The 16,239-nt window shown below is 45.5% G+C and overlaps 1 protein-coding gene across 1 annotated transcript in view; it reads right to left on the reverse strand.

The window, feature by feature from the left end:
* The window catches only part of POLR1A (RNA polymerase I subunit A), a 1,786,762-nt gene that overhangs the window by 356,436 nt on the left and 1,414,087 nt on the right, over nucleotides 1-16,239 (reverse strand). The window contains exons 26-27 of the mRNA XM_069632173.1: nucleotides 12,559-12,694; nucleotides 12,013-12,170 (exon numbers count right to left, since the gene is read on the reverse strand). Of these exons, the coding sequence (XP_069488274.1) occupies nucleotides 12,013-12,170; nucleotides 12,559-12,694 (294 nt within the window). The remainder of the gene's footprint in view (nucleotides 1-12,012; nucleotides 12,171-12,558; nucleotides 12,695-16,239) is intronic.

The following is a 16,239-nucleotide window of genomic DNA, read 5'->3' on the forward strand; positions in this document are numbered from 1 at the left end:
TCAGAGTTCTGCATCACCAAGTTCATCTTTCTGGAGCTCGTTGGCTCGTAGCTGGCGTCCACCACCCAATGAGGGGACATCTCCTGTTGCCTCCATCTTGCTCAGCCTGCGGAGGAGAAACTCACAGAACACTTGAACCCTGAACATTGCTGCTCTGGTGCTGCTTCTCTGTCAAGAAGAGGAGCTATGATGGAGCTTAATCCCTTAGGTCAATTGCCCCTTTGCCTGACGAGCCTGTGCAGGGTCAGCTCAATTTCTCATCTTGTACGTGGCTTACTGTGGGTCCGCCAATGTTGTGGGATTGGAAGCAGGCATTCTTCATCTTCTTCATCTTTAGTCCAGCCTGTTGGTCTTCAGAACCATGAGGATGCTAACTGATACCAGAAGCGTTGACAAGCCGGATCCAAATGTCAAAGTAGTCCAACGAAGAACCCTCTGCTTTTGGACAGATAGATCTCCAGCAGTTGTCTCCAATGTCCTGACTTAACTAGGGTCATTGTCTGTTCTGATTGGGCTAAGTGCTGGTTTACATACCTGTTTTGAAGGCTCCATTCACTAACAATGAACTACACATACAGCGGCATGGAACTACCCATACCCACAGGATTTCCCTGGTTATCCACCGGTAATGCTCGAAAATCCAAAGCTCTTCCCTGTCCTCACAGGCACTCACCAAGTGCTCCCCTCCTCTTTCAATGGTTCCCCTCTCCCCATACCACTCAATTGTTTTTTTCCTCCCTGCCCCTCTCCTTGCCATTGCCCACCTATCATGGTTTGGTTCGTGTGACACATAGTCTTCTCTGAGGTAGACTTAACTGAAATGCAAGTGCTTATTTTCAGGGATTTTGCTGCTTTAAATCTAATCTGCTTAACGCTCTCTTAACAAATGGTTTTTCACTGATTTTCAAGGGTTTTGCTACACCTTAGTTTCCTCAGGGCCAACTAGCCATGGTCTTTTGCTGTGGCCAATTACATGTTGTACCTAAAGTTTTCTTTTGGGGCCACTAGCCATGGTTAGTGCCCATGGCTGAACATGCTGCATAGTTTCTTGAGGTCTCACTAGCTATGGACTTCGGCCCTGGACTCTGCCTTGGACTCTGCACATGTTGCACGAATGGCCCTGGCTATGTCACAACATTAATTTGTTACTAAACACCCATTGCCACCTGCCCAGTAGATGAAGGCACTGTAGATATTACATCTTTTTTTTCTAACTTCTTATTCCCATGATCGTTTCACAGTAATCACTTCCAATAACAGAAATTCCTGCGGTAGAGTGGCGGTTCACCGATCCCTGCAATAACGGAAAAATTGCTCAGAATTAAAAGGTCTTCCACATCCTCACAGGCACTCCACGTGTCCCACTTCTTTTTTCCAGGTCCCCTCACTCTACGTTTTCCCTCCCTAACCCTCTACCATTACCCCCTATCACTCATTGCTTCATGTGATGCACATTCTTTTCTGAGCACGTCTTGCAGCATTGCCAATGTAATCTCACAAGATTTACATGGTCTTCCCAGATAAATGGAACATTTTGTACCCGTAACTGGCTCCCCAACCCACCCTCAAATCCTCAACTTCACATGGTATCTTCCTTCCCACTCACGACCTCTAGTCTGATGTGATTGCTACTGCTATTGTGAGAAACCAGAGGGTGTCTCACAGGCTAAAGCCCAGGGATATATCATCCAAATGGTCAGGACACGGCCATCACTTTTGGATCCAGTTCCTAGGGGTGGACCAATGAGGGAGCATCACCTGGATGGCGGATCCTTGGGTAGTGAGTGTGGGACCCCCAAAGGTGAGATGCGGTATCCCCCCCCCTTTAAAACCTTTACTCCCTCTTTCCAGATTAAGTATATGAGTTCTGCAACTTCCCCCTCCCCCTTCCCTGCACGAACACATATACATTCCCTTTACACACTGGGGAGAGACAGACTCGAATATGCCGTAGTCAGGCAGAGTCAGGCAATTGCCTGGAACAACTCACACCTGAATCCCCCTCCTTTGCCTTCCACACCTGGATAAAAGGCAGAGCCCAGGAACACACTTCGAGCAAGGCAAGGAACGGACAGAGTACATGAAGGAGCAGCCTATTCCAGATCGCAGCTGAATCGAGGAAGCCAGATAGAAAGTCAGAGAACGAAACCAAGGAGGGTGATGCCCTTGGGCCATTTAACAAGTAACCGCTGGGCTGTTGAAAATTCTGAAGAAGCACGGGTGAGGCGGAGAAGTGAGGCCAGAGAATCCTGTATTGCGTGTCCGAAATATCAGGGGCCCTCCTGCCTGACTAGTTAAGTCGGGGGAGAAGTGCAGCCACTGTGCCATCGCCCTTGACTCCATGATCAAAAGCCACAAGCTGAACCTTGCATACAGCCGGTGAGTTGAAGGCAACTGTGTGAAACCGGGCTGTGTATGAACGTAACAACAAAGTGTGTGTGAAGTCGAATGGAAAAGGCGTTTGATGAAAGACACGAATGAAAAGGGAAACTTTGAGAAGTGTACGCACGTTACTAAGTAGCAGAGTGGTCTGGCCCCGCTTGTGTGCCCAATCGAAAGGTCTCTGCCTGAATATATCAGAACTTATGAAATGTGAATATGATTTGTGAGTTAGAGAATCGAAGTGGTGCTGCAAGGGTTTAAGACAAATCCTTTGCACAATTGAAATCTTCGGTTTGCAGTAAACTGTGAAAGTGAAATAGGAGTCTGAGCTCAACAGAGGGGGACTCAAAATGAAAGCAGAAGGTGGTGTGCCATACAGAGGCATGAGTCAGTTGGAGAAAGGCCTATGGTAAATTGTAAAGTGAAAGGGGAGTCTGAGCCCGGTCGAGGGGGACTCAAAATGGAAGTAATAGACTTTTTTTGTTTAAAACGTAAACGTAAAACATAAACGAGGAAAGGAACTTTGAATAATCTTTGTTGAACTTTTGTCTTGCAAGGGAGAAGCCTTCCTTGATTGAGCAAGAGACGTCTGGTTAAGGAGAGCTGATATCTGAACTGGAACCGTGCCCTTGTGCTTAGCCGAGCTGAAGTATGTTCCAAACCCAAGTGTGCCGCCTTGTCCCGTGATAGAAACGTGGAGAAGGGGAACCAACTATCCAGTAATCCTGACATAACTGTTTCATGGCATACTTTTTGCTATCTACATTATTTCCCACACTGTTTATTGTTTAGAAGTAGGGATTTGCAATAGTTTTTTTGTATAGGCCCTTTTATTTTGACGAATACACTACTAGGACTGCGTTATATTTATTTTGATGGTCGTAGCTTGCTCCCATCCTTCGATTTAGGTTTAGATAGGCCTTTCTCCAACCACCCTGAAGTTCAATAAACACCCTTCAACTGTGATCACTTGTGTTTGTCTTACTGGTTGATACCAGGCCTTCCTTACACTATTTATACAGCACCTATGGCTAGGCCATCTAAGTGCTGTTGTTCAAAACAATCAGTGTTCCCCTAGGAGTGACCACATAAATAGAAGAGTTTGAGCCTCTTTCTGATGTTGAGAATGTTATTAGACTCCATAGGTTCATGGGGGAGTTCATTCCAATGTTTGGTCCAAATGTGCCTAGTGGTTCTCGCGCTACGGCTTTTCAAAAAACGCACTTTTTCTCTATGGGAAATTGAATGGGAGTAGGCTGAAAACTGCGTTTCTATGTTGCTTTAATAACTTTTTAATTTTGTTAACTAATTGTTCCCAAAATGTCCAGTTTGGGGGGGGGGCCTTGACAAACCTTTTGTTTAAAAAATGTCATCAAAATCCATTCATCAAGTCAACAATTGTGACATTCACAGGTTCTCAGCACTTATCCCCAGAGGGCAGCCCTTCCCTATGAGGCTAGGGAGGTGGGGCCCTACCTAATAGTCCACTTATGTGTGGTAAAAAGCTGGAGGATCTCATAGGGAGAAACTCCACTCATGGGGATGCGGACTCCTGTCCAGTGAAAGACCTCCCTAAACTATTGTTCTCAGAATCAATGGCCCTATTGACTCCTTCTCCCTCCCAACCTGAAACTACTACTGGAAGACCAGATACGACTGAGATGAAGAACCAAAGAAACATACAGAAAAATAGTAGGGATTACCAAAGAACTGACACAAGGTGGCCACTTAGAGGCATGAAGGTAACATCAGAGGCATTGACAAACATTGACGCTACGCTGGGGTGGTCTCAGCAACCTAAAGTAAAGACAGAGGAAGGACTGGTTGTGGTCGAGAGCAGTAAAAGCAGCAAGCGAAGCTGACGTCCTTCCTGCAGGGCCTGGGAATTTCAAACCCACGCTGCCTGAACCATAGAGAGACAGTCCGTCTCGGAAAGAGAAACCAAAAGGAACCATGCGAGCTGGGCTAAACCTGACTTGCAGCAGAAGCAGGACGAAACCATCGATGGCGTGTCCTGTCCGAGGTGGATCGTGTGGTCCATAAAACACGCTGAGACCGCCGCAGCCATGACTCAGTGGAGCTTCATAGACTGAAGAGGGGAAAAGTAGGAATACATGCTGTAATCGAGCAGAACCATCAGCGACCTGAGACTCCGGGAAGAACCAGTAGCACTCTGCAATGAATATATGGGTAACGCGAGTTGCGGAAAAGTTTGGTAGGGTTCCAGGAGCCCAAAGAATCAAGTATTCCTTGGCAGTGATCTCCCTCATCACAGTAGTGATACCCAGAGAACCAAGATTCAAGTACTCAGAGTGATCTCCCTCGTCACAGTGGGAAAATCAACACATGTAAAAGATATCAAAAAAGGACAAAGAACTGTAAGAGAGAGTAATCTCCCCAATACTGAAGATATAAAAAGTCCTGCCAAGGTGCCAACAATAAGAGGAAGATTTGATAAAGTCTTAACTCTGCTCTCTGCGAATCCTAGGAAGAAAATAAAGAGACTTTCTAAAAACTTCTACAGAGGACTATCAAGGAACAGTCTCCAAAACTCTTGCAGATAGACCATGAGAAGGGAGTCATTCTCCTGAATAAGTGTGAATCAGACCCTATTGCAAGATACTGATGTTAAGTCAGCCGAAGACTGGATTGCTTCACAAGGAAAAGGGAGCCATTCTCCTGGTGGCATTGATAAGAAGTTCACTGAACCGCTTTTGGCTTATTTATTAGTGGTAGGGGTAGAGTAGTTGATTTGGACAGAGTACAGTGTTTTTGTTTTTGACTTACATTCTGACGAGCACCAGAGTTAATCTATGTTGAGATAGGAAAACCTCTCTAAAAATAGGGTGAGAGGTTCTTTTCTTTATTTAAATAAAGGTCTGTAGCCAAAACGAGAATGCCTTGTTAACCTCCTTACTGCATCTCGCCATACATCTTTCAGCCTCTCTTCTGCAAAGCACCAAGACCAATATAAAGGTTTTAATGAGCAGGAGGCACCACATTTGCGGTCTAATATTTTAAAAACGACTTGATGGATTCACCCCAAGCCAGTCAAGGAAATTAGGTCAACACTTTGTGCCCAAATGGTTTCTTGCTTTTTGGTCCAAATCTGCCAAATGGTTTTCATGCTACCGCCGTTCAAAAACTGCACTTTTTTGAACGGCAGTTCTGCTCCTCCCTTCGATTCATTTTTCGCCGACCAGCAGCCCGCAGATATATATTTAGAATGACAACTACAAGTTAATCAAGTTACGCTTTTCTGAGTTCGGTTTTGATTCATTCACATATCTATTTGTGTTTCAATTTGGAGGAGAATACGTGCCTCAGAGGAAGAGCTGCGCTCGAAACACGTGTCAGGCTGTTCATGGCATTGATTAAATAACTGTACACTTGTACTTTGTGGCAGAAATCTTTTGTGCGTGGCACAGTTCGATTGTTATGCTTGGTCTAATTTACCCCAAAGTAGTCAAGACATTTAAGGCAACATTTTTTGCCCAAGTTGATTCTTATTTGGTCCAAATGTGCCCAGCGGTTTTCGTGCTACAGCTGTTCAAAAACTGCACTTATTCTCTATGAGAAAATGAACGGCCTGAAAACTGTGAAACTGTGGTGTTTTGTTTATAACATTTAAATTTTTTCATTTTAGAAACGTATTGTTCCCAGAATCTGCAGTTTGGGGGAAATGGGGGACCCTTGACACACTTAGTTTTGGAAATGTCATCCAAATCCATCCAGCAAGTCAAAAGGTATTAGCAATATAATTTTGGGGGGAAATGGCGGCAATGCACCATGAGAGATATAGCTATTATTTTGGAAAAGGGGGCACCCCTTCTCCACCAAATATTTTAACATATACTGGATGGATGGAATTACCCCCAGACCCTTCCCAGAAATGAAGTCAAGGCTTTATGACCAAGTTGTTTCGTACCTTGTCCAATTCCATCCAGCGTTTTTTGCTGTGCAGAAATGTTGACTTTTTCTCTACGGGGAAATGAATGGGAGTAGGCCGAAAACAGCGTTTTTTTGCTTACTCAATAGCTTTTTCATTTTTGAACAAATCATTCACAGAATTCCCATTTTAGGAGGGGGGTGGGGAACCTTTTGTTTGCAAAATATCAACCACATCTGTCATGCAACTCAAACGGTATTAGCAATTACATTTTTAGGTTTCCTATGAAGCTTGATAAGCCCTTTGTGTCCTAGACCAAATGCACCCCAATGATCTCACTTTAAACTGTATACCCAAATCAGTATTGCAGGCCTTTGTATGTGGAGCAACTACATCCTTATTCAAAGAAATTGATAGAGGATGGATTTTTTTAAATAAGACTCCTTGAGATGAGGAAAGACGATATTAATGTTTCAAAAGCTGTGGGACGTCAGGAATTGTGTTATCTCAAATTTCAATGCAAAAGGAAATGTCTCATCTGATAGTTTTGCACCCAAGTGCAAGTGTTCCCAAAGAACAAATAGGTCAAATGTTCACATGCATCTTTAAAACCCTTTAAGTGCAAAGGACGAGGTATCTCGTCCTTGGGATTACCTCCCTAGTGCCAAGGACGAGATAGCTCGTCCTTGGCAATTAAGGGGTTAATGAAGGAGAAAATGTTAGGCTTTGCATGGTGAAATACTGAAATCACCAAAAAAGGCCTTGGCACTGGGTGGGGGGGAGGGACCCATGGCAGTTAAAAGGTTAAACCAACAATTGACATTCCCGTGCCAATATGTGTGTTGGTTCCTATGCATCAGAGTCATTGATCATGGAAAGGTGGTAAAGTGCTGCTCAATCACTGCTTTATTCCGAACTTTCAGTGTAGACTTTGTCGCACAAAGTTCACTTACTGCTAAGGAGTTACGATTCGAAGGGAGCCAGAAAGCAAGTCATAGGTTAATGCTGGCTACAACATCTTCTCTTTCCTTTCATATCTTATCCAACTGAGGGCATTACCCAAATACGCAGATGAGTGACTTGAAGGTATATGACAATGTTTAGGCAAACCAATTATTCACGGAAGAAAGCTTTGCCTTGAAAACCTGGGGCTTGAATCCTTTCATATAAAGTTAAATATTTTCTTTATCAATTGATAGAGGACCTTATCAGGAACTTCAACTGGGAGTGTTTGGGAAGCATAGGATAACCGTGGAAGTATGCTCATTCTGACAGATGTGATGCAACCCAACCCAGAAATGGCCAAGAGCTTCTTTGATTACAAACCTTCCCTGATTTTAAGTAAGATCAGGATAGTAAGGCTTCATAAAAATCTGGAGCCATATACCTGATGTTTACAATGAAATATCTTAGGGAGACACTGTAAGGTGCAGGAATACTGCTTTATCGGAATTGATTTTAACCCCCCCCCCCCCCCCCCCAAGTCATTTCCAAAATCTTGTAACAATGTCATTTATACAGGAATAGATATTTCCAGGGATGACAGGGAAAATAGGATGTTATCCACAAACCAAGTGAACCTTCCCTGCATACTTCAATTCCACCTACATGGGGGTCCTAATTGCTTGGGCCAGGCATTTAGCTGCAAGCATAAACGGTAGAATGGCCATCTCCGAACATCTCGGAAATATATCTGTATGCTTGGATTCGAGCAGCGGGACCGGTATAAATGGCTTCTTAAAGGGCTCCCCTATCCCCCACCTCATCCATTAGCCTAGTCTGGCAGCACCACTTGACCCAATCAAATGCTTTTATAGCATATCGAGCAAGACCGTTTTTGTTGGGATCTTGAACTTTTGCACTATGTCTATTGGATTAAGCACCTTTTCAACGCTCTGAAGAAGTCCACACTGTTCCTTGCCTATAAATGATAGTAGAAGGGGTTCAAGTCTGCCAATCAAAGTCTTTGCATGAAGTAACCTTTGATGATGAGCAATGCAATTGGTCTAGCTGAAGAACAGTATGTGGGGTCCCTCCCATGATTTTGGTAGAACGGATATAATGGCTACAACCATTAAAGGGGTGACCGCCTCCCATGTTCTGAAATGATTGAACAAACTGGTGACAACAGTCATCTCTGGAATTTTTTACAGCAGAAAGTGACAAACCTATATGGCCCTGCACAATACCTTGATGTTCTCTCAAAAGACTCCATGCAGCTCCACCCATGGGCCATCAAAACATTCTACGAATATTCTAGGATTGGAGTTAGAATAGTACATTATCCCTTCAAGAATATTTAGTGGAAAAGGATAAACATATATTAAACATTTTCAATTTAGTTTTGAAAACATTTTACAATTCAGTCGTAATATGCCGCCAGGGTATTAAGTGCAACATGGGCACCATTAAAACAACACTTGGTACTAGAACCTTTGTTCAATTTAAGAGTTTTTACGGCCGTTATTTTCCTCATCATTTGCAATAGAAGATTCTAAATCTTATCTTTCAGAGAGAAATCTTGGGAAGATCTATCCTGTCTAGAAATGCTTCAACATCCTATATTCAACCATCTTAACACAACTATAATGCGGTATAGGTTCTTCTGAGCAGGGCACGTTTGTCTTTACCTTCCCTAAAATGAATGAGTCCCTGCGCCCAAACGTCACAGGGTCCAACACAATGTTTCTCAGCAGTAAGCGTTATCTTTAGAAAGGATGCAATGGGCTTGTGGTGGTGATTCGTTTCTAACTAATTAAAAGTTCTACACAATTTACCCACAGAAAGGTAACTGTTCTCTTTTCTTCCAGACCCAAAGCTAACCCAGGGGCAGGCTACCCGACCCAGGTTCGCCGACCAATGGTAAATGGACTGGAGATAGGAGGCAAAGGGACTTGTTCCCAATATTATCCTATGGAGGACGGGGGGAAGAGAGGCAGGCAAACTGAGGCTTACTTACCCCCCCCCCCCCCCCCGACTCTGATTTTCTCAGATGTCTTTGTGGATCGTCTCAGGGTTGCTGGGGCTCGATTTTCTGTCCTTTTTCCCGGTGAGAGGTGCCCAGGAGTTGCAGGTTTCAGGATTCTTAGGGTCGGAGGATTATTCCTGTCGATGCAGGCCTCCTTTCGATACTTCACTGGAAGGAAGAAGGCGAGTTCCAGCGATGATCACCGTTTGCAGGTGACGACAGAGGCCCTTCCAGTCACAGCAGCTGCTCCAAGACAGGTTCCCTTGAGAGTGGACAGCTGTAATTTGGGGAGGAGACGTGTGGCACTCAATGGCGACCACCGAAGTTCCAGACTGAATCGTGGAACAGCAAGGCTTCTGGCGAGGTAGCCCACTAGAGAGCTGGTCATTTCACCTGCCAGTCCCGGGACTCTTCTGAAGGCTCAGAGGGGATGGACCTTCGAAAAAGCTTTGAGACTAGTTAGTTCCACTAGTGGAATGTCTGAAGCACCACTCGGGATCTTCAGAGATCAGGCCGAGGAGCAGGGTTTTCACCAACACTGGAAGGGATGCTGGCACACTTTAGGAGTCATCTTCATCCTGTACTCTTCCTTGAGGGATTCTTGGCCCCAACGCAGATCTGAGAAATAGCTGCAGAGGTCCTACTTTTATTCCTAATTCAAGCTGGAAGCAAGTCCAAGCCCACCAATGGTAAGGTTCTACATCATTCAAACAGACATTAGTTTTCCAATCAGGGATTTGTCCGTGAATTTGCACTGAAGCTTTAAGTGTTGCTGTCTCTCTCATAGGGTCCATGGGTCCCATCTCCTGATGGTGCGAGATTTGGAGCAGGGGCCACTGGTGCAAAATGTATGTTCCCTCTAAAGGTCTCAGACTCACTTCACAATACTCACTGATTATCAAACCAAAATGGGAGCCTTTGCCCGTGACTGACTACGTGGTACCCTCAACACTGTAACCACCTCCTCTATCAGAGCAAGAGCTGGGCACTGATCAAACTCCCATTATTAGAACACTAACCTATTGCTAGAGCAGTGACAGTTATAAAGTCCCTGTGGGAGTCTAGATAGCACGCTTACAAGGAAGCCACACAAGAAGAAGAGACGATCATAGACGAAGGGGTTACGATGCAGTAGAACTAACCAGGGGTAACAGACGCTAGGGTTCGAGAAGTGGTTTGAGAGCAGATGAGAGAGAGGGACAGCCCTAGCCCCCTCAAACAGAAATAAAAACCCTTGAACTGATCTCAAGTCTCAGCGTGTTTTCCCTGCCATCTGTGATAAGTGAGTGTTAAGTTCTGTGCATGAGACATTGCTTCATGCTCTGTCATCGCTGCCTCTACCATGCACAAACTGCTGGGCAAGAATGCTGAATAGGCATGGTCACACTGATATTCCGGTCTGTGTGTCTATGAAGTGTTCAGTTAGGCCACTTTCATCAAAACAATTTCCCTGATAGGCCGCTTTCATCGAACTGCGGGTTATTGTGGAACAACACATAGGCTTAGTGCGCATACAGGAGTGGGTCAGACGGCAGCGCTAACGGTGAGGTAAGGAGAGGGTATGTGTATGCATGTGTGTATGTATGTATGTATGTATGTATGTATGTATGTATGTGTGGTGTGTATGAATGTGTGGTGTGTATGAATGCGTGGTGTGTATGAATGTGTGGTGTGTATGAATGTGTGGTGTGTATGAATGTGTGGTGTGTATGAATGTTTTAAAAGTCCTTGGGTGTCGCTGGGGTGTCCCCCATGGAACACAGGAGAGGGATGGGCTGTAAGAGGGCAGGGGAGATAAAAGGGGTTGCAAGGGGTGTCCCCCACACTGGGAGAGACCAGGGAAGAGGGTGCACAGTGGCAATGAAGTTTCCTCCACAGTGGTGAGACCAAAACAGGAATACAGGCATCAGCGAAATCGGCTGGATGGGAAACATCATAGATCGGAAGTGTTCACATCCAGTTTCAACCCGGTCATCCAACATCATAGAGACCAAGCCCAACATCGCCCCAGAGTTTCCACCTGAATCTTCCTCGCCCCTCGCTAGTGCATTAATATAATGGGTTTGTGATGCTCTAGGCAGCAAGATATTTGATCTCTGCCTTGAGTTGTGACTGGGGCTGTGGAAAGCTGGGCTCAGCTGTGACTACAGGGTATAAACCATGCTCCTTTCAAGCAGACGTACAATCTAAACTCTTAACTACGGAATTCATCCTTTTACTTCAGAAGTTCTTATCTGGGATTGTCATCGACTATGACAGTAAGTGGTAAATGGCTCCAATCCCTTCTTCCAATTATATTGGTGCATACTGTATGATAAATTAGATGACAGCTCCTTCCACAAGGTTTCGAAGCAAAGTACCAGAACCCATGTTTACTGGCTTTGCTAGTGTTCATGAGCTTGCTAACAACCTACTAGTTCAAAATGAGTCTGGACATCAACTGACTTAGTAGATTAGCATGACTGAGGACTCCATTGATGTATACAATGTAGGCATTGAAAATTGACAGTCTGGTTTAGACTAAATCCGGAAAATATTCAGGCATAAAGGTGATTTTGACCTAGTGCTATAATGAAAAGTTGAAAACCGAACTGAAAGATAGTTTAAGCAATGCATAAGCAATCCATACTTTCAAGTAGGTAATTGAGCTATTCTAGGAATCTCACATAAAACATGCAATTTAGCAAAATGAGGTGTTTTAGAATATAGCCAGCATACTACACATTAACACAAAAGCATTAAGTAATGTTAAAATCAACACAACACCACACACCTGGTTTCCATGTACCGCAAAATGTCATCTGGTCTCAGGCATTTCTCTAGCTGGTAAAATGCATGTGGCAAGAAGTGGAATTTTATCCGGCATACGTTGAATTTGCTAAACTTGCTTTCCACACGGAAACTGTCCTCCACTTCTATATTATGTAATACCTAAAACAACATTAATGAAAAGAGTGGATAATTAGAGCCGTCTGCTGGTCCACAAAAACATGGCTTGATTATTCTGTGACTTGTATGTGTCATCCACACTGTGCAATCATTAGTAGAGGCTGTTAATATAATGCACTCAGACGTGAATATCTTAATTCGAGATCTGTAAAACCAGGTATAGGAATTTTAAATAGGGGAGTCACTTGAGATGCAGTCAAAGGTAATTAGTCACATGCATTACAAATAACACCAGCTACGAGACAGAAGCCTTTAAGGGATTAGCATTCATAATATATAAGCGGAACAAGTGACATGGATACAAAGCCATGACGCGGGAAGGCTGCTGGATAATTTACAAATGTTAAGTATCAGTTATTAAGACACCTACCTCTGCAAGGCAAACTCGAGTCAGTTGTTTCTTTAACCTTTTCACCCGCTTCAAGGCTTTTTTGGTGTTGCACACTGGCACGCTCATCATAGGAGTTTTAATATTAGCACTAGCTACCATAAGGATCTCTCTTAGCCTAGAGAAGAAATATTCAAATGATTCAATTACATGTGCATGGGTATTTCATAAATATAATTTGTCACGCATGGTGCATTTTACTGCATTGCAATTCACTTGACTACTGGGCTCAGGGAGCGTTGAGCTCATGTTTTGAATTATTAAATGAGCAAACTGTTTTAGAACAATAAAATAAACAATCATATTAACAAGAATTATAAAGAGAATAACCTCATTAACCCTTAAAGCTTTGCGAAACAGAAGTCTGAAAGAGTTCAATAGCTGGCTGGGGACCTGGAGATGTTCAAAGGACTTCCTAAAAAAGGACTACAAAAAGGTTGCAAACCTCTAAAGCTTCAATACTTTTGCTGTCGCAGGCGCCTAGTATGAAGCTTTTGAGATCAACTTGAGATCCTGCAATGTCTAGCCGAATACCTGGGATTTCTTGAATGAAAAGTCTAACAAGCAAGAGTAACCACCTTCTGATTCGTTGAACTGCAACTGCCCTTCTTGGCAACTGTACCATGGAATTCTTTTCAAGTTCATGCAGAGCCATTGTTATCGAAATATGTAAAATCTTTGCAGCGGTTTGATATCACCCATGAGAACAGACTCACCTCAAGCAAACAGGTTGCGTAGCACTGCCTGACCAACTCTGGACTCCTCCCTGGAATCCCTGTCGACGCACTAGAACTTTGTGAAGGTATGCAAAGACCTCCATGTTGCAGCCCTGCAGATGTCAAGCAGAGGCACACCAGAAAGGAATGCCGTTGTCGCAGCGATCCCTCTGGTGGAATGGGCTCTTGGATGGCCTGGCAGAGGCCGGTTCACCAGCTGATGACGGTCCATGATGCAGCCGGAGAGCTACCTTGAAATGGAAGCCTTGGCCAAGGCCTTCCCAAGATTCACAAGACCAAAGTTCACAAACAATTGAGAAGTCTTCCGAAAACTCTTTGTGCGTGTTACGTAGAACTTGAAGGTACAAGCAGCGTCCAGCAAATGCAAGGCCCTCTCCGCGGCGACAAAGGTTTTGTGAAGAAACGGGAAACACCAAAGGCTCGGTGGCATTCCGACGGAACCTTCAGCATGAAAGAGGAGTGTGTACGCAGTACCACCATTGAATCGTGGAAAGTCAGATACGGTTGCTTGCAGGATAGGGCCTGGATCTCACCCACACTTCTGGCAGAAGTGATGGCCAACAGGAACACAGTCTTTCATGAGAGAAACTTGAGTGGAGCCTGATGCATAGGCTCGAAAGGAGCCACCATGAGCCTCATCAGAACCATGTTGAGTTCCCACGCTGGAGCAGGATCCTTCACTGGCGGGAAAGATCGGAAAAGTCCCCTGAGAAACTCCTTGATGAGTCTGTGGGACCACAGTGAGGGGGGGGTGGGGATCTGGTGCAGCGCGAGATGGCCTCCACACGTACCTTGATGGATGTGTGAGCCAGACCAGCCCTTGCCAAGGCCAGCAAATATGGAAGAATCTGTGGCGCCGTGACCCTCAGAGGGGTAATCTTCTGTGTCCGGCACCATCTAGCAAAAACGCTTCCACTTATGGCCGTAGCACTGAAGAGTTGACGATGCCCTGGCCTTGGCCAGTTAGCTTGTGCTATCAGACGATTGAAGTAAGCGATATATGTTAGTAGGTCTTGATTACCTTTCCGTAGTGATAACAGTTCATTGTCCAGAGCCTGCCCTTGAGTATGCCGTGCAAATAGTGTCTCCATTTCATGCTGAAAACCTCTGAAGTCTCGAAGCAAAGGATCATCCTGGTTTACCAAAGGTATTGACCAGTCCGCTGCACTACCTCCCAAATATGGGAGTACAAATGCCACTCCCGCTTGATCATTGGGGAATGGCCCAGGTCTGCACAAGAAATGTAGGAGACATTGATTCATAAAGATGGTGTACTTATTCGGATCGCCTGTGAAGCATTCTGGTGGGGGCAGGGGAACCCCCCCCTGGAAGAACCACCTGTACTGGCGTGGGCAGTGGAGGCACGGCAGGAGGGGCATACCCCAGCAGTGGGACCTGGCCTGCCTGTGCCTGGAGCATTTGCCTTCCTAGTGCATCTGTCCGCTCCCGGTTCACAATTAGATCCCTCCTTAGGGCATTGGTTTCCTGTCTTGAGGCATGAACTTCAGCCTGTAACTCTCCCAGTAATCGGGCCAACTTTCAGAAGTGGTCCGTTTCAGAAGTTTCCATAACGCCCAGGCAGTGATTCAAAGAGGCTTCATGTTCTGTTAGGCTCACCTGGTCGCTGAGGAGGTGTATTTGGGGCACATTTGCAGCCCTCCCAGGGGGTGAGGTCACTCGGGTCTGACTTCGCCCTCTGCGCTTATGTGGTGACTGGCGGTAATAGGTGATGCTGCTCGGGACTGCTCCTGCGTGGAGAATAGGGGGCGTGAGTATGCCAGCTTGTGCGCCTGATCTCTTTCCAGATCCCTTCTCCCAAACCGTGGTACCCATGGGATGCGCTGTCCCTGGAATGCTCACCTGTTGATTAGTTTTGGCAAGCACTCCGTCCTGCTGCTTCTGGCAGGGGCGCTTGTGTGATCTGGACCGAGTTCCTTCACTGGTCCCTTGCACGTGGTAGTCCAGTCCTGCTGCAACTAAGCCACTATACTTCAGGTAAGTGTTCCTGTTTGCCTTGGTCTTTCCTTGTCTGTTTTTGTTGTATTGTAAAGTTTGTTGTCTTGTATTGCTGTCCGTTCCACTTTTGATGTTTGCTCTTTTGCTTTCTTCCCTTGCAGGTGATGTTGCCGGCCCGGCAGAAGCTGCAGAGCTCGAGGCGGCAGCCGGAGGGAATGAGGAACGAAGCTGCAGCGGTACAGTAGCTGGTAAGTTGTTAACTAGGGGCGCGCAGGGTTCAATGCGGCGCGGCCCTAGGACGGGTGTTCTAACCTGGTCTTTCTTCTTCTTCAAAGGGTCCGAGCTAGTGGATGCTGAGTACGGTGCTGCGGCGTTGGGATCAAGATCACTGGATGTCAGGAGATGAGTCTGCAGATGAAGAGATGAAGCACCAGTTTCAGTTTCCTGGAAGTGAGTATGTGGGAGAACGCTTGGTTTCAAAGGTAAGTAAACTGGTCCAAGCGGCGGTGAGCGTCACGTTGCACGCGAGTGCACCGTAACGCAAAGCACCGGCCTTAAGGAAGTAGCAGCTTATATAGCTGAGCTTCTGCAGCCATGCCCACCAGGTTCAGTCTGCCTGCCACATCCGATGAGTCAGCACCTGAAGACCAGGCCAAGGAAGCCACACCCGATGAGTCAGCACATGAGGATGTTCTCTGGAATAAAGGCTTTCAGCTCCTGGGAAGTTCTTGTAAAATAAAAGCACTCCTGCACTGAAATAAAATAAAAGCTCTCCTGAGCTGAAATAAAGTGTTCCTGCTCACATCTCTATATGAGCCTGGCGCAAAGGCGCCAGGACTGAGTCCAGCCAGGGCCCCTGTGTTTATGGGTCCCAAAGGGACATAAGTGAGTCAAGTGACCCATTGCCCCCATCACTAGATTGTGTGGTTTTTGTGTTCTGGGGCCTGTGGCCATTACAAGCCTCTGATAC

Source organism: Ambystoma mexicanum, chromosome 6q (assembly GCF_040938575.1).
Source record: "Ambystoma mexicanum isolate Mex_15411 chromosome 6q, UKY_AmexF1_1, whole genome shotgun sequence".
In the NCBI taxonomy this organism is placed as follows: domain Eukaryota; kingdom Metazoa; phylum Chordata; class Amphibia; order Caudata; family Ambystomatidae; genus Ambystoma; species Ambystoma mexicanum.